General features: G+C 40.4%; 1 protein-coding gene across 1 annotated transcript in view; it reads right to left on the bottom strand.

Annotated features, from left to right (window-relative positions):
* The window catches only part of gabbr1a (gamma-aminobutyric acid (GABA) B receptor, 1a), a 139479-nt gene that overhangs the window by 34456 nt on the left and 78068 nt on the right, over nucleotides 1–26955 (bottom strand). Inside the window, exons 13-15 of the mRNA XM_041987908.1 lie at nucleotides 18724–18969; nucleotides 15903–15966; nucleotides 15061–15138 (exon numbers count right to left, since the gene is read on the bottom strand). Of these exons, the coding sequence (XP_041843842.1) occupies nucleotides 15061–15138; nucleotides 15903–15966; nucleotides 18724–18969 (388 nt within the window). The remainder of the gene's footprint in view (nucleotides 1–15060; nucleotides 15139–15902; nucleotides 15967–18723; nucleotides 18970–26955) is intronic.

Raw genomic sequence — 26955 nt, 5'->3', positions numbered from 1 at the left:
TAATTTAACAGTCTGTAATCATGACGTCCTCAGTGAGACTGAACATACCTTCACAAAGCAAGATGCCCAAATCAGCAAAGTTTTTCTTAATTTGATGAAGCGGAGCAAAACTTTTAATATTTCACTACCATCCACTACATTTCTGATTCTGTGGCCTTGTTGAAAACAAACCAAGCTTTACGTGACCTTGGGAAAACCTCGCTACATGCTTTAAAATGCATGAGCACCAGCTGGGCATAAAGAAACCTTAAAGCTGCCAATATGCTTCTCCAGACGGGCTCTTTTGAACCCCATATAGCAAATACATAGCAAAGATTTTGCAGGGCAGGTCCGCCTCTGTTGGTTTAAAAGTGTGTGTGTGTCTTTGTGTGTGTGTGACAAAGTAAAGCTTCATGCAGAACAGAGCCAAGGTTAAAGGCCACTATATGAGTTGGCTCTCTGGTTGGCTATGTTGACAGGAGGGCTTGAACTTCTCTCCGTAGGTCTGATTCCACCGTTTTCAGTCACATGCAGCATGAATCAGTGCAACAGTATGAATAAATAAGGCTTCTAATCATACAAACAGGTCAATGTTGTTGTTTTTGTTCCCAAATATGCAAGAGCAATGATGTTTCAATGTTAAAAAAGCTCTATCATACACTTAAGCAGCCACTTTGCCATGCAACAACCAGCGTTCCTCAGTTTGATGCACTTCATCCACATGCAGTCTTTCCATAACCTCTGTGCCAACCTTGCACATGCTCTGCGATGTTCAGCACCACAGCTGAACATCTCTGCCACAAAATGCAGCAATCGCATAAACAGATTCAGACATTAAAGATTTCATATGTATGCTGTCAGCTAGCAGCGTGCAGCTCGTCAGGGCTTCGGATCAGGAAGAAGGTTTATCCGACATGAACAACACATTTTCAGCTGTTTACACCATCACTGCTGAATACATTAATTATATTTCCAGCTACTTGCTGTTCATTTCCACCTTGAAGGCTCCATGAATAAATTACTTCAGTTACAACTTCCCATTAATTTGAGATTTTATTATTAAACTTATAACAGTTCAAGCATGTTAAATGAAATAAAATTATTCATATGCACAACTCAGCATACAAATAATACAAAATGCAAGTCTTCCTCCCCACACATGTTAAAGGCACCTATTTCCTTCTTACATCATTCAGAAAATGACCCCAGACCCAGTCAAACTGGCAATATCTGTTATCAGCTTCAGCCATTCAGTAAATTCTGGTGGAGTCTGACTCTTCCTCTGGTGAAGAATGATTGTGATGAAGACTGTCAGATCCAGTTCAAATTCTGCTTTTATTATTCCTGATAATCTGTCTCCCAGTATGTAGAGTTGGGGATGCTGGTAGAGATTTTACAAGCCATTCCCCCAGTTTTCCATTGACCTCTTTCCAGAAAGAAACAAAAGAGCATTCCCACAGAGTGTAAGATAGTTCCTCCCTCTGCATTACACTTCCAACACCAGTTCCTTTGTTTCAGTCTTATTCTGTAGAGACTTACTTGTGTAAAATAATCTGCCTGTCACCACAAAAAAAAGGTCACACACTTTAGGCTTTGATTCCAGCAGCTTCGCTGTGGCATTGTTTCTAGAAGCTTCTGCAGTGTCACAAGATTTATTTCCATCCAGTGTTGAATTATTTTTTCTCCCAGATCTTGTACTGATGATGAAGAGCCCGATAACTGCACAAAGCCTTCTCCAGCACATCCCAGAGATTCTCCATGGGGTTCAGGTCTGGACTCTGTGGTGGCCAATCCATGTGTGAAAATGATGTCTCCTGTTCCCTGAACCACTCTTTCACAATCGGATCCCCATGAATCCTGGCATTGTCATCTTGGAATATGGCTGCACCATCAGGGAAGATGGAATAACCTGCTCATTCAGTATATTCAGGTAGTCAGCTGACCTCATTCTTTGGACACATAATGTTGTTGAACCTAGACCGGACCAGCTGCATAAATCCCAGATCATAGACTGGCCCCACAGGCTTGTACAGTAGGCACTAGATACTGTTTGTATGGTCTAGTCCAGCAAGTATAAATTCTCCTTTAATTGTTTTTGTATAAGAATGTGTTTGATTTTGGAAAAGATTTTAAAGGTTTATTTAAATAAATAGTTTTTTGTAATTACTGTTTCTGTATAGGAAATCAGATGTATTGAATACTACAGCCCATAAAATAAATAGATAAGTCCACGTATAAGGATACGTCCAAGAGTACACATAGTAAAGCTGATAATAACAGGAAAGTGCAGATTAAATAAGTAAGAATTTTAGCAGCATCAGTATCACAAATCAACATTAAACATTATTATTCATCTATAATCCAGAGTTTGGATGAGGCAGAATTAAAGATGTTAGTCATTTTTTAAATTTCATAATTCCCTCCCATGTCTCATCCCCACAGAGCCCAAGGTTATTCACTTCGCCCTTTGCATTGCGAAGCTGTTCCTGACTGGATTAGTTGACTTTTTTTTTCAAGTGGAAATGCAAAGGAAGAATAGCCTGGGGCTTTAGGGGTTAAAGGAAGTGTGTTGGTGTGTATGTGTGTATTAACCACCAAATTATTCATGCCTGTGTAGCTTTACACCAGAAGAATTCCTCAGTGAGACGGGTTCAAAGATGGGCAGATGGACAGGGAGTCTCTTTTTACACTCAACAGCCTCTGACTATCTGTCTGCTTAAATCTGGGGGTGCCTGCAAATCCTTGTGTTGGAGTGTGTATGTGTGTGTGTGTGTGTGTGTGTACGCTCAAGAGTATGCATATGCAAATGTGGGCTGAATAAATCCCTTACGTATGTATATCTACGCACTAAGCATGAGTGAACATGCTCAAGAGGATGCCCATGAGTGTCAGGAGGCATTTCTGCATGCATGGAGTATGTGTTTTAGTGTGTGTGTCTGCGAGGCGGAGAGAAGTGGAGGGAGTAGAGTGTGTGCATGTCAGAGGGGATGCAGAGCAGGAGTGTCAGCGTGGCGTGAAGCTGATGTGTCAGATGTAAGAGTAAAGTGTCAGAGTGTCATCCCTGTGGGGCTTCAAGACGCCCATCACGCTCTGTTTGGATGCCTGTCACTGGCGTCGCAGCCGGAGCGTGGCTGCTGACTTCTGACTGGGAAGACATTTTTAATATCCCATAAAATTCACTGTTACCTTGCTTGTTGTCATGCTGGCCGCAGTATGAAGGTGGGAAAAAACACAACAACACCTGGAGGTGTGCGTTATTATATCACTTTACAGCGGCTGGAAGAGCTAAATGCAATCAACTCTGACTAAAGAAGATGCAAATAGACGACAGTGCTGCAGACTATGAGGACATCATCGTTTATTTCAGTGCATTTGTGCTGCAAATCAACTAAGCATCAGCAGGCAGAATACTGCACTGCAAAAAAAATCATAAATGCAAATGGAGGAACACACAAAAACAGCACAGAAATAAAACAACAGCTTACAAGTCATGCAAAATAATAAGAGAGCAGGCCAAACCAGACTAGGAAAAATATATGCAATGCAGAGAGAAGCTAACAAAAAATCCCCAAGAGCTACATTTCAGACTCTCCAGGCCTCAGTTAGCATGTTAAATGTTAAAGTTCATGACAGTCTAGTGAGAAAAAGACTGAACCAGTATGGCTCGCTTGGAAGGGTTGCAGGAGAAAGCCTCTTCTCTCTAAAAACAACATGGCAGCATAGCTTAGATTTGCAAAGCTGCATCTGTACGAACAACAAGGCTTCTGGAACCACAGACCTCATTCACCAATATCTTCTTAAATTTGCTCTTAAGAAGTTTTTACAAAAACCCTCCATCACATTTATGTACATGCTCATAGATCATAAAATTGTTGGTATCTTTCCTGGAAATGACCAATCTTATTAAAATGACATGCCAGTTGGCTAAATTTTCCAGGTAAATGCACAAAAATGTCCTTAAAAGGTCAAGAAACCGACGGGCCATGTGCAGAGACAGACAGAGGTGAGACAGACGTGAGCAAAAATAAACATAACTAAATAAATATGTGTGTAAATGTGTGAATAAATAATCACACAATGAAATTTAAATCAAATAAAAGCAGCTTTATGTACAAATGGTCCCATGAACACATCAAAACGTCATGTAGTGGCTAAAGAGGAGAGTGGTACACCGTAGCATGAATTTCTGCTTACATAAGTTAGCAATTTGTAAAGCAAATGAACTCCTGCTGAGTCCAAACACATCCAGCATGCTTTAAAGATGGGGTGATGATGGAGCAAGGCTGAAGGTTGGTCAGTGGTGTTATTAACCAGGTGAACAGGGATAACCTCCATCTCCTATAAAAGTGAATCATTGTAAAAAGTCACTGTAGTAAATTTAGATTATTAAAGACCACATGAATACCACAGCCTTAGTAAAAAGTTTAGAAATAAAGTAAAAGTAGGTAGGATGTGAGAAATGAGGACTGATGTCCTTTGCACAAACCAGATGTACACGTTTGGAGAAAATCACTGACCACAGCAAACAAGAAAAAACATCTAATAACTAAATAAATAACCATCTAATACCTTCAAAGTTTCTTTGATCATGAGAATGAGATGTGTTTTTAAAATATCTGCTAAATGAACTACACAACAACGTGCACTAACAGCAACCCGACATGTGCTGTGCAGAGCTGCAGAATCATGCAGTGACCCACAATTTTTACATGAACACGTGATTTAAAAGGTGCAGCAGTGTGTGAGAGTGTGAAACCTCCACCTGCTCCCGGGTGTGGAAAAAAACTAAAACGTGTAAGAATGTCACACTAATTTCATCATCTCTTGAATGAACTCCTTTCTTTTAAAAACTTAACTCTGAATAGTTTTATCAGCTATTTTCCCCACCACACAAACTAACAACTTAAATATTCTAACAGTGAAAGAAGTGAGAGGAGAAAGTAATGTACAGAGGCGGCCATGGAGCAAACTCCACATCAAATTCCTGCTAGATTAAATATCCAGCATGGAACTCTTTTAAAAGGAAGATAGTGCAGCTGAAACAGATGAAAGACTATTAAGAGTCTGTCAGCTATGGTAAGACCTGCAGGATAGTGTGTCTTGAGGGCCAGGGTTGGGAATCATTGTACTAGATAACCTTTCGGTACTGCTAGTGATAGAACCACGAGGCATTTGGAGAGCAACTGTTTTCGGACCAGGAAGGGAAATCTGTTGTTCAGAAACAACAAGCTGGAATTGTTTAATGTTTTCTCCAGAAGATCACGTCATCTAGTCAGAGTGAGACGTCCTGTTTTTCCAGCCTCCTGTCCCAAGGGCCGTTTATTTCTTAAATTAGATCTAATGAACCACAAGTAGAAGGCAACAATTCATGAGACACTTTGAGGAGATCTTGGTCCAAAGGGGAAAGCAGAGGCTAGCATTTCACTGAAATGCTGCTAGCATGACGCAGAATTACTGACAAGCTTAGGAAATGTGTAAACACATTGGGTGTGTCCCAAACCGCACACTTCTATACTTCGAACACTACATTTAAGTGCTTAGTGCGCTGACACAGAAATTTCAGTAAAGTACCCGGATGCTGCCCTAAACTCGGCCAAAAATCTTGTACGAAACGATGGACACTACACGCACTAAACAGACGCCATCTTGCTGACGTAGCAGAAGGGGAGGGACTTTCAACCAGTTTTTCAAAGCTGGCAGCCACCGACTCAGCGGTACCGATGCAGGCGGAGGGTATTTTCTACTGATGTAAGTATGAAGATATTTGATAAAAATTCTAATATAAACTGCAGCATGCTTCTTATCTCTTCTATCCCTGATGACAGTTGTGGATCTGATCATTTGTTGGAGGCTGCAGTAGAGCTAGCAACGTAAATGTTAGCAGTTTTATAGCAGATTTTGCGGATGTAGATGGGCTATAAGTGTTAAAAATGATTAATGCTGTAGTTTCATACATTCATTATCTTGACCGCTTATTCCATATGCTATCCCAGCATTTTAGCAGGTGAGGGACAGGTACACCATGGACAGGTCACCAGTCTGTCGCAGGGCCAACACAGATAGACAAACAACCATTCACACACACACACACTCACTCCTAGGGAGAATTTAGAATAACCAATTAACCTATCATGCATGTCTTTGGATGGTGGGAAGAAGCCGGAGAACCCGGAGAAAACCCACGCATACATGGGGAGAACATGCAAACTCCACACAGAAAGGCCACCACCCCCCAGGTTCGAACCTCCCCCCAGCCGGGGCGCGAACCAGCGGCCTTCTTGCTGTGAGGCTGCGGTACTAACCACCACACCACCGTGCAGCCTTAATGCTATAGGTTCCGTATGTTTATTCATGATTGTTAATCTGAAAACTGATTAGGAAACGCCGCTGGTTTAGAAAACCGGCCCGTTTCCATGGTAATGCTGACTAAGCCGTAGCTGATTGTACATCACTTTAGATAAGCATCTGCAAAGTACCCATAAAGTACATACTAATGTTTGCTTTTATATAACCTGCCATTGTGTGTTCACCGTAGGTCCCTGTGGCATCGAACCACCGAGCCAGCAGTGGCACTGGGGCATTTACCACCTGCGGGCTAGGACGCTGCTGTGGAGAAGAGGAGGCGGCAAGAGAGAAATGTTTTAATAAAAAGTTTAAATAAAATGTTTTCTGCATCCCAGTTTTAGCGTCTTCATTACTGCATATTATATTTTAAATGATGGTTTCTAGTATAATCGGTTTCCTGTTGCAGACGTGAACGTATCAGTGTAAATACCAATGAAAACAGATGTATAATGTAACGTACTTTAATTCAGTGAAGATATCTTTGCTTATTTAAAAGCTTTTTTTTTTTACTGTTTTAAATTGCACTTTATACTAACAGGTATGGGGGAGACACGCAAAGACACATGAATGTGTGCTGATGGTTTCTATTGTTATCTACTGAGATAGATTAATACAGTGGAGGCCACGGTTCTTTGTTTCACTAATGAGGCCTTTTAAAAGGCATTTAACAGCATAATGTATGATGACATGCAAACACGTATGTTAACGTGATTTTGGATTTTGGAAGAAAAAAAAAAGCATATTAACGTAGCGGTGCTGCTAAGCTGGTACGTCACTACAGGTAAGTTCAAAACGTCAATTTGGATCAGGACTTACCCACGATAGTGTTACTACAGAAGGTAGTGCTTAGTGCGCACTACGCACTACCTTCCAGTGCACTCATGTAAGGGCGCGGTTTGAGACACACTGATTAACTGAGGATGACACTAAAGGGAAAACTATAGCAGAGAAACACATTTTCAATGATGAAAGCCGCCAGTGTTGCCATGTAAGCCACTTTGCGGCTATATGTAACGAGTATTCAGAACCCTCTAGTGACTATTTGTAAGAAAGTAACTAGCAACAAATCTAGAAACCTTTTCTAGTAATATTGGAGACTTCTGGAAACTAACATTAAAGCATGTACTGTTTTTAATCTCAATGAGCTGCGGGTGCTGCCCTGGCCCCTCCTCCGACTGACTCCCAATCCACCCTCAGTCACCGCCAGCTAGAGTCAGAAAAGGAGATATTCATTTTCACCCCCAACGCATCCAGAAAAGTCACACATGTGCAAAGTCACTGTTTGGCCCATTAATATAAACATTCATTATATAACCCCTGATCCAACCCCATACCATCACAGAACCCTGATCCAACCCCATACCATCACAGAACCCTGATCCAACCCCATACCATCATACCATCACAGAACCCTGATCCAACCCAATACCATCACAAAACCCTGATCCAACCCCATACCATCACAGAACCCTGATCCAACCCCATACCATCACAGAACCCTGATCCAACCCCATACCATCACAGAACCCTGATCCAACCCCATACCATCATACCATCACAAAACCCTGATCCAACCCCATACCATCATAGAACCCTGATCCAACCCCATACCATCATAGAACCCTGATCCAACACCATACCATCACAGAATCCTGATCCAACCCCATACCATCACAGAACCCTGATCCAACCCCATACCATCATAGAACCCTGATCCAACCCCATACCATCACAGAATCCTGATCCAACCCTATACCATCACAGACTACTGATCCAACCCTATACCATCACAGAATACTGAACCGACCCCCATACCATCACAGAACCCTGATCCAACCCCATACCATCACAGAACCCTGATCCAACCCCATACCATCACAGAATCCTGATCCAACCCCATACCATCATACCATCACAGAATCCTGATCCAACCCCATACCATCATACCATCACAGAACCCTGATCCATCCCCATACCATCACAGAATACTGAACCGACCCCCATACCATCACAGAAACCTGATCCAACCCCATTCCATCGCAGAATCCTGATCCAACCCCATACCATCATACCATCACAGAACCCTGAGCCAACCCTAACCATCACAGAACCCTGATCCAACCCCATACCATCATAGAACCCTGATCCAACCCATACCATCACAGAACCCTGATCCAACCCCATACCATCACAGAACCCAGATTGGACCCCCTACCATCATACCATCACAGAACCCTGATCCGACCCCATACCAACACAGAACCCTGATCCAACCCCATACCATCACAGAACCCACATTGGACCCCCTACCATCATACCATCACAGAACCCTGATCCGACCCCATACCATCACAGAACCCTGATCCGACCCCCTACCATCACAGAACCCTGATCCAACCCCATACCATCACAGAACCCACATTGGACCCCCTACCATCATACCATCACAGAACCCTGATCCGACCCCATACCATCACAGAACCCTGATCCAACCCCATACCATCACAGAACCCTGATCCAACCCCATACCATCACAGAACCCAGATTGGACCCCCTACCATTATACCATCCCAGAACCCTTATCTGAATTCACACTATGTAATCAATCTGACATTGAAAGGGTTAAAATCCCAATAGTCATTAAGTATTTGATCTGGACTAATGTTGATGAATAGATTTAACCCAAAGAAGAAGAAAAACAATATCGATCTGCTAAGCTTTTATAGCAGATTTTTGAAGTGGACATTTTTGTCCTTAATGACTCAAGAGGGTAGTAAATTTTAAATTTCATGCACCACAAAAACTAATGATGCATCAAAGTAAATCTTTTGCATAATCATTAACATGTCCATGACAGATTTAAAAAAAAAAAAAAAAAAGCCAGCCACCAGCCATAAAAAGTATTTTATGGAAAATATCAAGCTGACATTTAAGGGGTTAAAATCCTTGAACGCTTTGAATTTCTGGTAGTTTTGATCAGTTTTGATGTTGTTTGAATTATTTATGCAGAAATAAAGTGAATATATATCTGTTTAAATTTTATTGCAGTTTTTTGGAAGTTGGACATTTTTGTCCTTAATGACTTTAAGAGGGTAGTAAAAAGTAAACTGACACCCGAGGGTTAAGTGATGATGCTCAACCTTAATAAATTTTAAAATAGCACAATTTTCATTTATTCTAACTCAGTATGATCTGTTTTTGATGTATGAAAGGTTTTGTACAAATAAAATACTTTCACTGTCATTTTTAGCATAAAAAACTACAGTAGAAGCTGTATGTGAGAAAAGGGTGGTTTAGTTTTTATGCCGAGTGTGTGTGCGTATATATGTGCATGTCAACTGTCCATTCACTCTTTGTATTTGCAGCATTCAAACCCTCCTCCATCCTTGATGAAAGAATCGGGACAGGGTGTTGCCATGGAGACCCTGCTCTGTAACAGTTGCCACAGCGATTAGAAGAAGCGCCGAGCTGAAGTGGTTGTTAGGGCGACCATGCAGAGAGCGAGAAAGTGAAGCAAGGAGGCGTCTGGTAAACACACTGGGGAGGGGGAACGAATGGAGGGGTTAAGTTAAAAACCAGTGTTTACTCCACCCTGTCAGTGTGGAGCGAATCAAGCACCACCCCTCGCAGTCAAACAGAAAACTTCCCCAAACTGAGTCAGCTTCAGAGATGTGGGAAGTTACTCATGTCTCCACAACAACAACAAGTCAGATGGATGAATCCTTATTTGGTAAACAGTAAGGAAGAAAAGGAAACAAATGGATTCCATCTCAGCGGGGGCAATTAAACATATTGTTTTGCCCCGTAAATAAAATTCACCTCTGACCCTTCAGAGACAAACTTGGTTCTCCTTCTAACAGAGTAAAGAACGTGTCATGTTTCAGCCGATTCAGAGAAGTTAGCGTAGAAAAACATGCATGCAGGCCACCTGTCCCTCGCCACCAATGTTGACCTGGAATCTCCACCTCTGTGAGGCTTGGTTAAGCCTTGGAAACCGTTCATTTCCTTAAAAGCCTAAAAAAAGCCGTCTCTGTGGGCATCCGAGGCTTGAAGGATTGATTGGTAGCACACTGTGTCCAGACACAAGTATGTCACCTCTCCAGGGAAGAGACGGGCCAGTAAATAACCACAGTAATGCTCCTGGTGTCTGAGGCAAATCAACACTAACAGGTTTTCACAGCTAACTAGAATATGGGCAGCAGAATTTACAGCAGAGTTTCTGGTCGGTGTGGCCTGAGCTGGAGCTTGTTTACACTGCAGAACGACTGGTTGGGTTAACTTGCATGTCGTTAAACTGTATTATTGTAGCTTGGTTCGTTAATTTGTCCCACTTATCATCACAGAGTGGAGCAGCAGCTGTGAGAAGCAGCTTATGGAGGTCATTAGCATACCTCCAAACACCTCAGTGGCCTATTGAAGCATTTACTTGTAAAAGTTGACTTTTGCTGTGATCCTCTTTGACAGATGCAGATTTCAGGAAAATCAGCTACCTCGTGTCCAGAGGGAGACGCTTAAAGGTCCCATATTATACACTTTATTCCCAATCTGAGACCATTCATTAATATCTAAATGAAATATTTCCGCCATGGTATGGACAAATCGACCCTCAGTTTGAGTGCAGCGGCTTCTCTTCACCTCCCTCTTTTTAGCAGCTTCAGAAATGTGCCGTTTATGGTGGGCGGAACCCTGGTGGAGCAGCTCAGCTGTTGGCTCCGCCCATCGCATCGCCCGTCATGAGGTGATTGACAGGTTAGGTCTTAGCGGTTACTAGACGCTGATTACAGCGTAGTGAAGGATAAACAAACGCCGGAACACCGGAACCCATTCCTGAAGCCCCCATTACCGACCCAAACCGCGACGCACGGAGAACACAGCTAGCTACGCTCATCAATCTGATGCACAATGGCACCGGATACAAACAGTAGAAACAGTGACTTGGCTACATTTACAACAGTGCTAATATATTTTCAAGCTATCAGACTAATAAGGCCGAAACGATAAAATAACTGCCAGCTCTTACCTCTCCAGCTGTGTCACGGACAGTTGGTATTGAACCTGGCTTCAGCTTCAAACGGTTGGCGAAGCCTGCTTTCCATGCCCCCATGTTGTGGAAACAGTCCTCTTTGAAATGCTGGCCACAGACATGCAAAACCTTTGGAAGTTTTCCGGGTACATTTCCTCCAAAAATAAAATTAATCCACTCAGTCCTCGTGGGTTCAGTGGATGGAAGTAAAAAAACGTTTTCGTGTTCATTTATGCAGCCACAAACAGAACAGTGCTTCTGTCGCTTAGCCATGTCCGCTAACGAGGGTTGCCGAAAAGGATAAACACTGGGCGCTAGGTGATTTTTAGAGGGCGGGCTTTGAGAGCCGGTAAGCGGGTCCATCGCTCTGTGGGGAGTGGTTATTGTCCCTTATGACGTCTTAACGTACAGGCTTTCAAACTCGCTCAATTCAGCGCTTACTTCCCTAGAGGTGGAGCAGGGGGGAGAGAGAGCGCCTGAAAGAGTTTCACACTTACGGGTCTCCTACACATGCGGGGGGACCAGTATGACTGTTCCAAAACCATTAAAAAGTGAATTTTGCATAATATGGGACCTTTAAGCAAACCTTTCATGTCTCATCTGTCCAGAAAATGTTGAAGATGGAAAAGATTTTTCAACCTGTCTGGATCACAGACAAATTTCATAAAAGCAATCCACCAGAAAAAGTCTAAATTCACCCACTGAATGTGCATCAAACATGACACAAACGCACGGATGTAAGTTTCCTCCTATCTAATCTTAGAAGTTGTTAGCCGATTCAGTCTGATCTGGTTCTGATGCTTCTAGTCTACAACTCCTTCGGTAATATGACTCCGACAGAAGCCAGAGAAAGATGGCAGCTTGTCATTTTTCACTAATTAGCGGATGGCTCACCGTCTGTTAAAGACATTTTAACTGTGAAACCTACATCCGCCAAATTAAAGGCTATAAAGTTTAGACGCCACTGATGTTTTGTGATTTTACATATACATGCTTTAGAGTCTGTTTTGTGTTAGGTTTATATGTATTATTACAGCATGGTGGATTTTCTATCAACATTTCCTCTGCTGCAGAATCTGGGTGTCATTTTTGAAAATAATTGTATCTGTCATGTTTAAATGTGTTTATTTCCAGTCTTGTTTTAGCCAACTAAGAAGAATTTATAAGACATGACCTTTATGCTGTCTAGGGCAGGGGGTAAACTGGGCATCATTTGACTAACTGTAAAAATAGAAAACTTATTGGCCACCTTATTGGGTGCACATGTTTAATTGCTTGCTCATCAGCCAATCACATGGCAGCAACTCAACACATTAAGTCATGTAGACATGAAAACGACTTGCTTAAGGTCAAACTGAGCGTCAGAAGGAGGAAGAAAGGGGATTTATGTGACTTTGAACGTGGCATGGTTGTTGGTCTGAGTTTTTACTGGTATTTTCACACACAACCATCTCTAGGGTTTCCAGAGAATGAGTGAGCAACAGTTGACTGAACCAGAATGTCTGGATGGAGAATGGACAGACTGGTTGGAGATGATAGAAAGGTAACAGGAAGTCCAATAAGCACTGGTTTCACCCAAGGTCTGCAGAACAGCATCTCTGAACACACAACACGTCCAGCCTTGAAGCAGATGGGCTACAGCAGCAGAAGACACACCGGGTGCCTCCTGTCAGCTAAGAACAGGAAACTGAGGCTACAATTCACACACACTCACCAACACTGGACAATAGAAGATGGAGAAACGTTGCTGGTCTGATGAGTCTCCATTTCAGCTCCACATTTGGATGCTAGGCTCAGAATTGGGTGAATTTCCTGCAGGTTTTCAGATTCCTGTTGTGTTCTTGCTCCTCATCTTTCTTGTTTCAGTCTCTAACTCTAGTTTTGCTCCTGGCCTTAAGCTGAAATCTGGATTTTAGACTTTCATCTTTTTAGTTTTTTGTCTTGCATCTGCACCCTTTCCTTTCAGTAAGCATCATCTTAAGGTTACATGAATAAAAAAAGACTACGACAACTGATCCCATGATATGTTTTTATATTGCTGTATATGCTTGCAAATCATTTCTGCTGTGCATGAAGAAAAAATGTCTGTGGGTCTAACTTCATATACACTGTTAAAATGCAACTCCTGCCATTTTTTGAAGGTTGCTGAGAGTGGCACATTCTGTGATTAACCTGGATTTGCATTGATGGGCACCATCTATTTTGAAAGAGCTGCAATGAAGAGATTGTAGAAGCTTTTCAGTATCATCAGCATCTTTATTTGTTTATGTCGACGTTGGAGCTTCAAGATTTTTTTAGGCTGAAATTTAAAACATAACATTGGACTTAAAGAGTTCCTAAAAATAATGCTTATTTTCCATACAGCTGTATTTACATTGCTTTTCTCTGATACTACAGTATTCTGGCAACAGACAGTCTAGATCCAGCCCTCTTTCCTTCTTATTTCTCTTCCCAGCCGTCACACTTTGTTGAAATCTTTTTAATATTCTTGAGCAACGGTACGCCAGTGTTGTGTTGACACATAACTTAGTAAAGAATCAGTTTTAAATTGTAGTTATAAGCTATTAGTTGCCATTAGCCTGTCACAAAAATGTTTGATTTTAACATTTGCTCCCATTTATTTAAAAATACAGGACTAAAATACAGGATCTGAAAGTGATGTCCTGAAGAAATAGAAACAAATCCAGCAAAGACCTGAACCAGGACCTGAGAGATGCTTCTGGACCTTCTTTTGATCCGTCTATTTTTGGCCGAAACCTCATCACAAATGGTCTCCATGGAAACGTGGCTGTCAAGAAGCCATTCTTAAGGAAGGGAAAGAGGAAGAAAAGGTTGAGGTAGGTCACATGACGCAAGAACTGGACTTAAGATCAGTGGCAACAGGTCCAATGGAGGGATGGATCCTCCCCAAAACCTGGACCTCAACAGGTCAAATGGAGAGATGGATTCCCCACAGAACCCGGACCTTAACAGGTCCAGTGGAGGGATAGATCCTCTCCAGAACCTGGACCTCATCAGGTCTGATGGAGGCATGAATTCTACCCAAAACCCGGACCTGAACACTATTGAAGCAGTGTGGGATCATCTGCAGAGAACAAAACAAATGGCAAAAACATTCATTTAAGAGCTTTGGAAAGTCCTTCAAGGATCCTGGAGAACTATTCATGAAGACTTAGAGAAATGACAGAAAACTTGTCTAAGAGGAGTCAGACTGTAATGAAGAATAAAACTGCTCATTTGAGGCTCCTTTTATGTCTTGTAAGGAACATAACCCACCTGTTTCAATAGTCATCACTGCACCTATTTCCCATTTTCTTGCCAGAATATGAACAAATAAGAAGTGGTTCAAGACTTTTGCAAAGTACCTGATGAGGAACAGTGTGTATTTTAGAGCCAGTCACTAGAAACAGACAGTCTGGCATACTTTCACTAGGATGGAAAACAAATTAAAAAAAGAAAAGAGACTACACTTCTGGCCAACAGCTAACTCGCAGGGGAAAGCTGGCCTGTTTGATTACAGCCAAAGTTTTAGCTTATACGGGATGCTGCAGACAGCTCATTTGAAGATGAGTGTTAGTATCTAACTTAGCAGTTTGAGAAATTCCGGCATGATTACACATAGATCAGACAGTAAGAGAGGCTACATGTAGTCCCAATTTTAAGATAAGCAAATACAGATGCTGGAAGCTGCCAGAGCATGAAGTCCATCTTACCTATCCAAACATCATTGCCAAACCAGGAGAGGTTCTTCTGAGAGCTGTCATAATAACCAATCTTCTTATAGCTGCCTCCTAAATGTTAAAGAAGAAAAGACACAAGAAGATGGGTGATTAAAAATTTTAATTGTTATTGACTTTAAATTAACTTTCTGTAGAAAATATGTATTAATACCAGTTGGATTTTGTCAGGGGTTCAGAAACAAAACATAAATAGGTAAAAAATGAGGAATGCAAAGGTGCATAAAGAAGGGCAAAGAAAGAAGAACCAAGGGGAGAAGAAGAAGAGGAAGAAAAAAAAGCTTATGTTGCAGTCTTGACCAGGAATACTGATGAGGTCCCAGAGTGATTCAGGGATTCGAGTCAGGTCGCCTCATTGTGGATGTCAAATTACCTCGACACCACAGCAGGAAATAGGAGACAGAGTGTGAGGGGAAAGGGGCAAGATTATAAATTTTCATCCTTTAGGACGCCAATGAGAACAGAGGTAGAAAATAATCCTCCACCATATCCTGCGCGGGGAAACTCATTAAGTCACTGGTGACAAATAGGATGCCATTTCCAGAAACAGCTTAAAACGGAGGCTTGTGCTCAATTAGAGCAAAGCCTTGAGTCACCACATTCCTGCATCAAGCCCATTTGCATGAGCAGTTAAAGGACGTTGAGAGCAATAACACTGAAGGTCACAGGAGCTCCGTTAAATGGAGGCTGTTCTCCACATTAAGGTTAAAGCAGCTATCAACACACTGCAGAAATATGTGCTTTTCTTGTTTTTTTTCAAGGACTGACATTTGTTGTCCCTTTCAGACTCTGCAGTTGGAGGTGTGGGGGCGTTTTACCTTGCAGTTGCTCGATAAGGGTCATCGCCATCCTGGAACCCTGGGCGTCGAACACCACCTGGCCCTGAGATGCAGAGGAAGAAGTCGCTGTTAGTAAAAAACAAATGAATTCCTGCATTTAACATTTTGGTAAATTGAGCAGTACGGTAAAGCATGTCTGAGTATTTGCTCCTACTCTGTTTCTAGGTAAGACCGACCAACACAGACCAACTACAACTTTAATAAAATATGTTATCCATGGAAACATTTGAAAACTGCCTAAATCATTGAATTTAGCCACTTAAAGACATAAATCTCTGAGCCCATCCATCCATCCAACCATCCCTGCTCGCCTGCTGTCAGGTTGCAGGGGCAGTGGCCTAATCAGAGAGACCCAGACTTCCTTCTCCCCAGACAGTTTTTCCAGCTCATTTGGGGGACCTCTGAAACATTACTAGACCAGCTAAAAATAGTCCCTCTGGTGTGTTCTGAATCTTTCCTGGAGCCTCCTACTGGTGGGACATGCCTGGAAAACCTCCCCAGGGAGACGTCGCTGAGGTATCCTGACCAGATACCTGGCTCCTCTCAATGCGGAGGAACAGTTTTTCTACTCTGTGCCTCTCCCATATGACCGAGCTTATCACCCTATAAAAGAGCCTGGCCACCCTGCTATGGAAACTCATTCTGGCCACTTGTATCCGTGATCTTGTTTTTTTTCAGTCACTACCCACAGCTCATGGCATAGGCGAGGGTAGAAACGTAGCTCAGATGGTAAATCGAGAACTTTGCCTTTTGGTTTAGCTCCTTCTTCACCTCAACAGACTGATGCACAGATCCGCCTGTCGATCTCCCGCTCCATCCTTTCCTCACTCATGAACAAGACCCTGAGATACTTGAACTCCTAAACTTGGGGCGGGACCTCATTCCCAGAGAAAGGAATCCCCCTTTTTACGGCTGAGGACCATGATCTTAGATTTGGAGGTGCTGATTCTCATCACAGCAGCTTCAGCAGCTAAAGATCACGGCCCGATGAAGCCAACAGAACCACATCGTCTGCAAAAAGCAGAGACCCAATCCTGAGACCACCATACAGGACCCCTTCAACACCGCAGCATCACCTAGAAGTTCTGTCCATAAAAGTTATGAGCAGAGTCAGTGGCAAATAGCAGCTTTAGAGTCCAAACTTTACCAATAACGAATCTGAATTTCTGCTTGCAATGTGGACCAAGCTCTGGCACTTGGTCCAAGTACCACTGATTAATTAATATGTTGAACCTTTTTTGTGGTGCTTTGAACATAATTTAGCATATAAACATTTTAGATGCTGTAAAAAAACTTTCACTTATGATGCTTCACTGAGTCTAAAACCCCCAAGAATATGTGTATTGCATTATCAGGCCTGTAGTACAATTGTCCTCAACTGTTTGCAGGTCTTTCTGCATTTTGTTTTGTTCAGCAAGGTAGTGCTGGCAGGTAAACTGGTTCATACCAAAATCCGTTTGAGGGGGGGCCTTTTTCACTGCTGCACCACTAAACAAGCAGCAGAACAGCTGTGTTATTGGAGATGATGAGCAGTGAAAATGGATGGAGAAAGTTCAGAAAGTGAAGCTGTAGCAGACGTTGAAGTTGAACATGATGATACAGAAACAAGGAGCCGTATCTAATGTCTAGACATACTTGCGTTTTAATAGACTGAACATGGCCCAAACAACTAGTTACTACTAAAGTTGTCAGTGTTGGTGGGAACAGGAGCAAACTGATTAACTACATCAGTGGCAAACAGGCAAAAATGTCTGAAACTAAGATCAGCTCCCTCCAAATCCTCAGGCAAAACTGAAAAAGCTGGACATTTAAATCAGATATGTTTGCCAGAAGTACTAACAAAAATAAAAAAAATTTAAAAAGCAAAAGGTGATGGAGATAACCAACACCATCAAAATCCGTACAGCCAGAACCCTGGTTCTGATCAAAACACTGTATAATTCTCAATATCCAAGTCTTTAGTCAATCTACTGCAACTCCTGTCTCAATCAGTGGTAAATATGGTAATCACCCAGTAAGGCATGGAAAACATAAAATAAGTCACATATGCCATCACATGGTTTCCCTGTGCTCTATAGAATAAATTTCAGGTCATGCATCTGTCAAACCTTCTCTGTACTTTTTATGTTGTCTATATGGCACAGATAAATCTAAGTTTCAGATTTTAAGATGTATTTTATGTTTTTGCATTGTCTAACCTGATCTTCTCTTTAAAAAAATTCACTTTGGGAACCTTCTGTATCTGTATGTCTGAAAAAAAATCTTATCATGGAACTCTGGCAACTTACCAGCAAACTCTTCTTTCTTTTCAACATGTGGCAAACTTCTGATTTATCCTTTCCCTATATCCTCCCTAGCTCTATAATAATTTTGCTTGGGCCTACAGTTTAATGATGGCTGGTTTCATTTGTATCGACAGCACCTTTGACTGCTTGTTGTGGGTTCACAGCAGCAGCTCACAAATGCAAATGTCACACTTGTGATCAATAGCAGACCTTTTACCTGTTGAAGAAATAATCAAGAAGGAAAAACCTGTCCATCAAAGAGCTTTTTAAGTCAAATGTTATCTTACTTACTGAAGAGGAGAGCTCCAACCCATATCAAAGACTTGTAACTTATAAACCTTTCCTCTAATTTGGATGAAAATTAAAGCTTAATCTGTTTCCTAGTAACCAGTAAACCAGTAAAGGGGTATTTTTATGTATATTCTTCTATCAGGTACTACAATAACAATATCAGCTACATGCATTTCATATGTATTTACACACCATTTGTGATTCTTTCAGTTCTCTGCACTTACCGAAACTCCTTCAAAGGAGCTTGTGTTGAGCGCTCTGTAAATCTCTGCAGTGATGTCGTGGTTGTTATAGTTAAAGTCCTCCAGACGTCGGCCTTTGGCTTTCAGAGGTGCCACAGTCTTATTGAGTGCAAGGGCCAAAGCCCAGACTGCATCGTAGGCTAGAGGGGCCTCCTGAAATCCACCAGTTTCCTCCGGGTTCATCCCTCCCAGACGAGACATCAAGGCAGCAATAAACTCCTGTGATGTCTGATACAAGCAGAAATGAGGGAATATCAGTCATTTTAAAAGGATGTAAAACTGAAAAAAATATATAGATATACTGAGCAAATTATTTTATACTTTATTCAAAACCACTTAAAAGAACGATTGAAATAATAAAAAAAAACTTCAAATAATCAGAAAATTCAGTTATTTATTCTAACCCTGTGTAGCTCAGCTGCTACATGCAAAGGTAACATTTGAATACCACAAAGCTAGCTGAAGTGCTAACTTTCCTGTTATTCCAGTGTTAGCTTTTTTCAGATAGCGTTTGAGCTAATGACAAAGTTGGCTCAAATGCTAACTATGTGGTTAGCTCAAATACTAAACACTGAGTTAGCATTTACAAAACCCAAATGCTAAATCTCCATATATCCTCTGGGCATTTGGATCTGATCTACCCACAAGTCCATTTAAGCTATTGGGGTGAGATTTTGGGTTGCTGTAGAGCTGAAAGAGTCAAACAGTGGTCAAATGTTCCTGAGAAACACAAAGATGAACGTTTTTGGCTTTTTTTTTTCACAGAAAAGCCTTTTGGCATTCAGTGCTATCCCAACTAAGCTAATTGCTTATGTGTATTTTATTAAAAGAAAATGCTTATTCACTCTCTTCCAAGAGTGACAGAAGATCAACCAAATGTTATGTCAATACATGAGAAATTACACTTGAGTTAGCAGGTGGTTAGATTAGTGGGTTCATTTCCACTGGTACGTGCATCTTAACAAATGGGATATCAAACAGCATATCGGATCATCAGACAGGAAAGAATCTCCCAAAAAACATGCTAACAAAAGATAGCAATATTTTAATGGTTTTGAGGAATGACCTCCTGAAACGATCTGGCACAGAGCTCTTTACCTTATAATGATGAAACAAATAAATCGTGAACAAATCATGCTAATTAGCTGTGTTCCGTTTCACAGTAAAGATGAACAGTGGGGCTAATCCCTTTTCCTTGCTCCATGCTCAGGGAATGCCAGTTATGACAAATTCCCTCAGCAAAATTCCACCGTAACAGCTTGAAATATCACCAAAAAAGACACATTCAATCCACATCCAATCACCAAAACCCTGTGACACCTGTTGAAGCAACTTAGTACTAAAAGCTATTGTTAGCTTTACAGCTTAGCTAGCCAAACCAACATTTATCTTGGGTAATATATTCATTTTAATGTCAGCAAGAGCTTTTTTTACCCCTTATTAAGAAAGTAGAGTTTTTATATATTTATCGTTTACATTGTTGTTTTGATTAAACTTTACCTTTTAAATTACATAAAGGATAACATCATGTTCTTTCACATGTGTGAACTGTTTGGCTAGCTCTCTCTTTCTTTTTAAAATGGAGCTCAACAGTCAGACTGACAGGTAATTATTTCTTCATGCAGCATTGCTAAGTTACGTTTCCCTTTCAAAGTGCATTTTACTGCTTCCTAAAGTTTGCAATTTTATGGTTGAAGACACAAAACAGTCCACTTAACAGGACAAAGGAAATGTACCCAAAGCAGCAACTAAACATTTCCCGTTCCCTCTGTTAAATGCTAACCCAAGTAACACAAATTTATTACCAGAGGGCTATTTTACTAAACTGAGATTACGGGTTAAGCTGGGATTTCCTGGTTATCCGTGCTAAACTTATTTATCTAGTTTTACAAAAGCGGTAATACATCGGTTACCACGGAGATTTATTCTGTGGAGCTAGCCTGCTCCAGACAAACAGCTAGGCTTAGCCAATGCTAGAGTTGTTTATCACTCCAACAGGAGTAATTCCCGACATAAATTATTTTTGCACAGTTTTCATAACGATTTTATTAATATTTTCATCCAGTCTGACGTTCTTTCCTCTTTATTATGTAGCAATATAGGAAATTACGTCAATTATATAATTTAACTGTGATCATTATTGTCATTGATTAAAGTCACCGTGACAGCAAATTACCTAAAAGATTGCTGAACATATTGATTACTTAATGCAGACATCTGCCATAGAGGATTTATAACCACTAAGGCAACATTATAAGGTCTGTTTCAACAACATGTACTCCCATGAGTCATTTCAGTTGCATTCACTCAGAAGGCTTTAATATAATATGATTTAATTCTTTGAAAGTCTTCATTACTAGTTGTTGCTTTCTTGGGGTGAAATAAAATGAAATAAAGAATACTTTATTATTGCATCAAGGTTAAATTATAAAGTTATCTTTAAGCTTATCTTTTTCATGTCAGCATCATTTAATCTGTGATGGGTCTTTTGAGGACTCAGTGGGACTACATACACCTGGCTTGACTTAGTGGCTTCCTCTCAGCCTGGTTTGGTGTTTGTGAAACCAATTAAGTCAGAATGCTCTGACAAGGTTTGGTCAAGCTCTGCTACCTTCTCTTATCCTGGATAATATGATTCTACTTTTGTGAAACAGGCCCATGGTTTCACAAAACTATGCAAAATCATCATGATGCCACAATATAGCAGTGACATGCAGATACCACCCAAAAAAAAAAAAAACAAAAACAAAAACAAACAAAAAAAAAAAAAAACCAACAACAAGCTTTTATTCAATCATGAACATGAAATTTAAGTCCTGCCTGGTTACATATTGTGACAGACTTTTTATCTGGTCAGCAATGCTTTTCTATTAACCTATCAATAACGTTCTTTAATATTTAATTTAGAGGAGAAGATGAGAAGATGAAGATAAAACTCTGCAGAGGAATTTAACTGCACTGCCAAGGAACAATATAAACAGAATGCAGTTGCCAGCAAAATTATTCAAACTCAATTGTATGGAGGATCCACAGAGTGAACTAATTTTGTTGCCAACTTTAGATCAATACTGATTCTGATGCACTACCTCTGCTCTGGATGTGCTTGAACAGTTTTGCTTTGACTGTGTGAGATCTGCAAATAGAGGATGTGAAAGTATGTCATATGTATGCTGAGATTAGAAAGCCATCTTGTATGGAACATCCTCCCATTAACTCAGTCTGCACGCACTGTTGCCTTGTTAGATTTAGTCTTGTTTAGCTTTTAAGGGGACAGAAGATGGACCTTAATTGAATCACACTGCTGAATACAAGATCAGCGAACTAACAAACCAGTATTTTGCCAAAATCTGAGCTTTATGAGTCTTTATATTGACAATAGATGCATTTTAACAAGCAGTGAAGAAATATCTTTAACATTTGGTTATGAGGATTATACACAAGCAGATATGATTTGTGAGGCTGATCCTATAGTTTGAGCAAAGGTATCCTGAATTTAGAACCATCATTCAATTTCCTCTATAATCATACCCCCTTTTAAGGCCCATCTAACATAAATAACTAATGATGCCACTTTCAAACACTTTCTATTGATATGTGAATTCATTTTGTAGAGTTGTTGTGTGTGGGTGATAGAAATACAAAACTCATAATAAAGAATTTATGTAATCTTAAAACTTGTTAAAAACATCATGTGGATAAATAGTTGACAAATGTTTATCATGGTAATCAACTTATTAAGTTGACGTCCATAAAACATATTTTTTAAAGAGATTATTTATCAGGAATGGTGGTATCCTGACATTATTGTGCATAAACAAAATTTCAGTGTAGCATAAGTTCAGATGCACATTGTTCATTGACTACAATGTAAAGAAATAATATTTAACCCTCTGGTGCATGAATTATTACAAAACAGTACCACATTTAAAATAAATAAAATAAAATATTTTATTTCTACAAACATGCACATTGATGCTTTTCTGTATTTTAATCTTATTTTAACTTTTACTCAGTGTGTTGATTTTTCTATTTGGTCTATGAAAATATTTATAAAATAATATCGTGTCATATTAATATAATATAAATTTTCTATAAAAACACCTGGATCATTTTCTTCTCCTGTTTATCACTGAGGCAAACTTGGTAATTACAATGTATGTATATATACTATATCAAATGTATTTATTCTTTATACATGGCAGAGTATTGGCGACTCACTAATGTCCAATGAAGTTGCTAATGTACGATCCACACCCATGCATACATTAAAAACAGCCTTTAAATATGTGTCCACTGTAGTGGACACTGTGCATCAAAGGGTTAAGTTATGTCTTTTTGAAAGACCAACCTGATAGTTCACCAAAATTATAAGAAATAATAATAACACCACCATGCCTGTTTAAATGTAAAATTTTCCATTATTTCCATGATCCTAATCCTAACTAAGTATTATTGGTAGCCATTTTCTGCCATTCAGTGTCCGACTGTGGCAGCTCCTGATTCAGTTTGTCAGGTACAGAAATGGGGGTTGAAAGAAAGTTCATGTGGCTCTTACAGCATGAAAATGAAAAGGTAAGAAACAATTTTTCGGCCTCATCAGAGCTTATTTTCTGTATGAGAAGTAATTTTTTGAGCCAAGCAGCTTAATCTAACCAAGTACAGATTTATTCACACCAGGATAGTCTGAGAGATTTGGTTTGATATGGTAGGGAATGCAGAGAAATGTCACACCTTCCTTTGGTTTCTTTCACACTGCACTTTACTCAAGTGGACCAAACCGCCTGGACACAACACACAGTTACAACAACTGCTCACTAGAGATGGTGTTCCCATAATGCTCACTGACCAACAAGAAAAAATACCAGGAGGAAGAAGAAAATCCAGCTCACTGATTGGCAAGTAAACAATGGAGCAACAGTAAACCTATGCAGATTTTTTTTAAATCTGTCCAGGATGAGCAGCAGGTGAGGCAGCAAGTATCTGACATGTTGCTCTACAACACGTCTTATGCCATTTTTTTCTCTTTGGTTCACTGGATGGTCCGTTTGCTTTCACATTGCAAGCAAACTGCGGTACGGTTTTCTGTGGAAAGGCAACAGAGACCATGGTTTACTGGACCAAACCATCCTGTCCTGAGCCAGGGAAACAGTCCTGAGTGGAAACAGGGCTTGAGTTTCAAGTCAAAATACACCCTAGGTCAGGGATCCTCAATCCTTGAGGGCCAGTGTCCTGCAGGTTTTAGAAGTTTCCGTGCAGCAACACATCTGATTCAGACTCAGATTCAGACTTGTGCAAAGCGTGATGCCCAGCTTTGCACAAGTCTGAATCCTGCAACACAAGGAATTCTTTCCCTTCCTTGTGTTGCAGGGAAACTTCTACAACCTGCAGGACACTGGCCCTCAAATATTGAGGATCCCTGACGTAGGGTGTTCTAGGTTCAAATCTTGCTGTTATTTCAAATCTCCGCTGCCTCTTTCTTTCCATCCAATAGTGTATTTTTTACACGCTTCCTGAACATGAAGAATAAATGGAGTCAATTTAATCAGAATTAAGACTGATGTTGTTTATCCATCATAACACACCATAACACATCTGCTAATTTACATCCAACCAACATCATTTCTAAGGTGCCACAGCTTAATTTCAACATATTACCTGCTGACACCATGTGTTCCCTTGTTAAGCAGTTTATAAGATAAGGTTGCTTCATAATTAATGTACAGACATGATAGCAGTATTAATATTCATTAACTCTCAGTAAGAAAGCGTATTTCCTAAAGGTCCTTTAACTGCACAGAGCTATCTCTTATTACATATTCCACACACTTGGGGTAACTGATGGTTTGAGATTTGTACAAGAAAATTATTTTCTGGCATTTAATTGATATTTGAGAAAAGTGAGTAATTAGGAAAAGGGGTGAAGGAGGGATACTACTGTTTACACCTGACTGTAAGGTAGAGGACCATCCCCTTAATGTAGAAAAATAAGAAACCATTAACTGTGCATAAGCACAGTGGCATCACTGGCATTTAACTTAACATTAATTGTTAATATGCAGAACATGTGCGTTTGGCTCCAAATCAAATGTAAACAAATGCAATGAAAGCACTGGATCCCATTCATAAAAATGTCGTTGTGGGTTTTCTGAGGCCAATTAGGCCTACACACCTCCAACTCAGTTATGTCAAATTCATCTAATTGAAATTCCACCGCTGCTTTTGGCATTTAAATCTGTCACTTCCCACTGAAAACTCGCTGCTGCTGACCCTGCAGTATTAGCATACAGTATTAGTATACAGTCTTAGCAGCTCTATATCTAAAAGAAAAATGCCAATTTCAAACTTAGAAATTGAATTTGAATAGACTGATTATGAGCAGGTCTCGCTGTAATTCTTATCAACCACTGAGCAGCACCATCAACAGCTAAATCAGCAGGTAGTGGCAGGTGCTGCATGAATATAAACAGCAGCTGCTGATGAAGAGCAAGAGAAGGGAGGAGGAAAGGGGGGTGGACAAGGTGGCATGAGGAAATGGTAAAGGAGAGACTGGTAAACAAGACAAATGAAAGGATGATCCACAGCAGAAGCCAGAAGAAGGTCGAACAAAGGGAAAGATGTGGAGGGGAGAAGGCAGAGTAAGAGGATTAGAGGAAGCAAACAGGGAGAAACGACAGATACCTGAAGTAAATGAGCATCGTGCAAAAATAATAAAAGAAGACAAGGAAAAAAGTGAGGCAGTGATACTTAAGAAGGAATAATCCATGGCATGCTCAGCGGTTTCTTAACATTAAATAGATTCAGGTCATACACAGTTCACCCATGCTATGTCATCATGGTTCTCAACACTCCTGCTTTTTCCTGAAATAACTCGTGTCTCACGGGATTTGATACAAGAGCTTTGAAATTTACCTCCATGAATGAGCAGACAAAGAGCTCCAACAACATATTAGAAGAAAATACAAGGAGGAAGACATCAGTTACCAAACGCTCTGCAAGAAATCACACATCTCTGTGTTTTTCATTTTCATTATTAAAGACAGATTAAGACAACATGTGGTTTCCCGAAGCAGCACGACTGCATATACAGTCAAGAAAGATGTGATTCAAATTCTCTCATCTGGGCAGGGGGCACAAAATGGCTCGAAGACAAATCAACAGCAGGAAAAGAATCATCTAAGCTTTCAGAATCTGCCTTAAACTGTAAGCACAGAGTCTAAAAACCTCAGACCTGGTGACCCATACAAGCTGGCTTACTTCGGCTTATTGATGTTACAATGGACGGCACATTAATCAGAGGAGTGGAGCCTGCTGACAGATATTTGGGCATACCATTTGATTCAGATCTAAGCTTTGAAGCACAGATCAAAAAAAGCCGGCCAGTACTGCTTCTGTAGATTAAGCACCATCTCCAGAATTACAACAGCTCTGATACTCCACACTTATTTCTCTCAATCAGACTCGTTCTGCTTTACAAACCTGATTTTTGAAAAAAAAAAAGCTCAGTCTAACAGGAGCATCACAGTTAAATATTTCTGATTATTCATGATTAGCAGTTTATGCTGATTGTAGCCTCATTTGTTGCATTTTTCATTTCCTGATGTTACAGATGTTTTAGTGGGTTTGGACTGCAGCAGATCAGGAGATCATGGTGTCATGCATGTTGTCATACAAGCAGAATTTGGTTTGTGTTGCTGAAATCAGTAAAACCTTCCCTGAAGATGATGTCATCTGTGTGGTAGCATCATTCTGGATTAATGGATCTGGATTACATTAATGGATTAATGGATCTGGATTACAGAGGCCTTCACAGATTTGCAGATTACCTGTAAAATGTGCATGACTGCAACAAAATGACTGACTGTATATTTTATCTAAATGGTATCTATATCTATATTTTTAGCTTCATGTCTTTCTTTTGTTACTTCTGATATTAAAACTGATTAAAAAAAATAATACAACAAACCTAAACTAAGGACAGGTATGAATAGACTGATACAGCCAAAATATTAAAACCACAGACAGACCAGTCAACCCCGGGTATGCAACGCTTTCCTACAGCTGTGTGGAAAAATCTGCAGGAAGGGCTCAAAACTCCCTAAATACCATTCAGACTGACATCTGTGGTCGACAAACCCAATCCAAAAAGTCTTACCAATTTGACATTAAAGGGTGGAGCTCGACTCACTGCAATCTCCTGATTGCTTAAAAAAATGA

The sequence above is a fragment of the Melanotaenia boesemani genome, chromosome 6, assembly GCF_017639745.1.
Source record: "Melanotaenia boesemani isolate fMelBoe1 chromosome 6, fMelBoe1.pri, whole genome shotgun sequence".
NCBI lineage: Eukaryota > Metazoa > Chordata > Actinopteri > Atheriniformes > Melanotaeniidae > Melanotaenia > Melanotaenia boesemani.
This window is presented reverse-complemented; position numbering and strand designations above follow the sequence as displayed.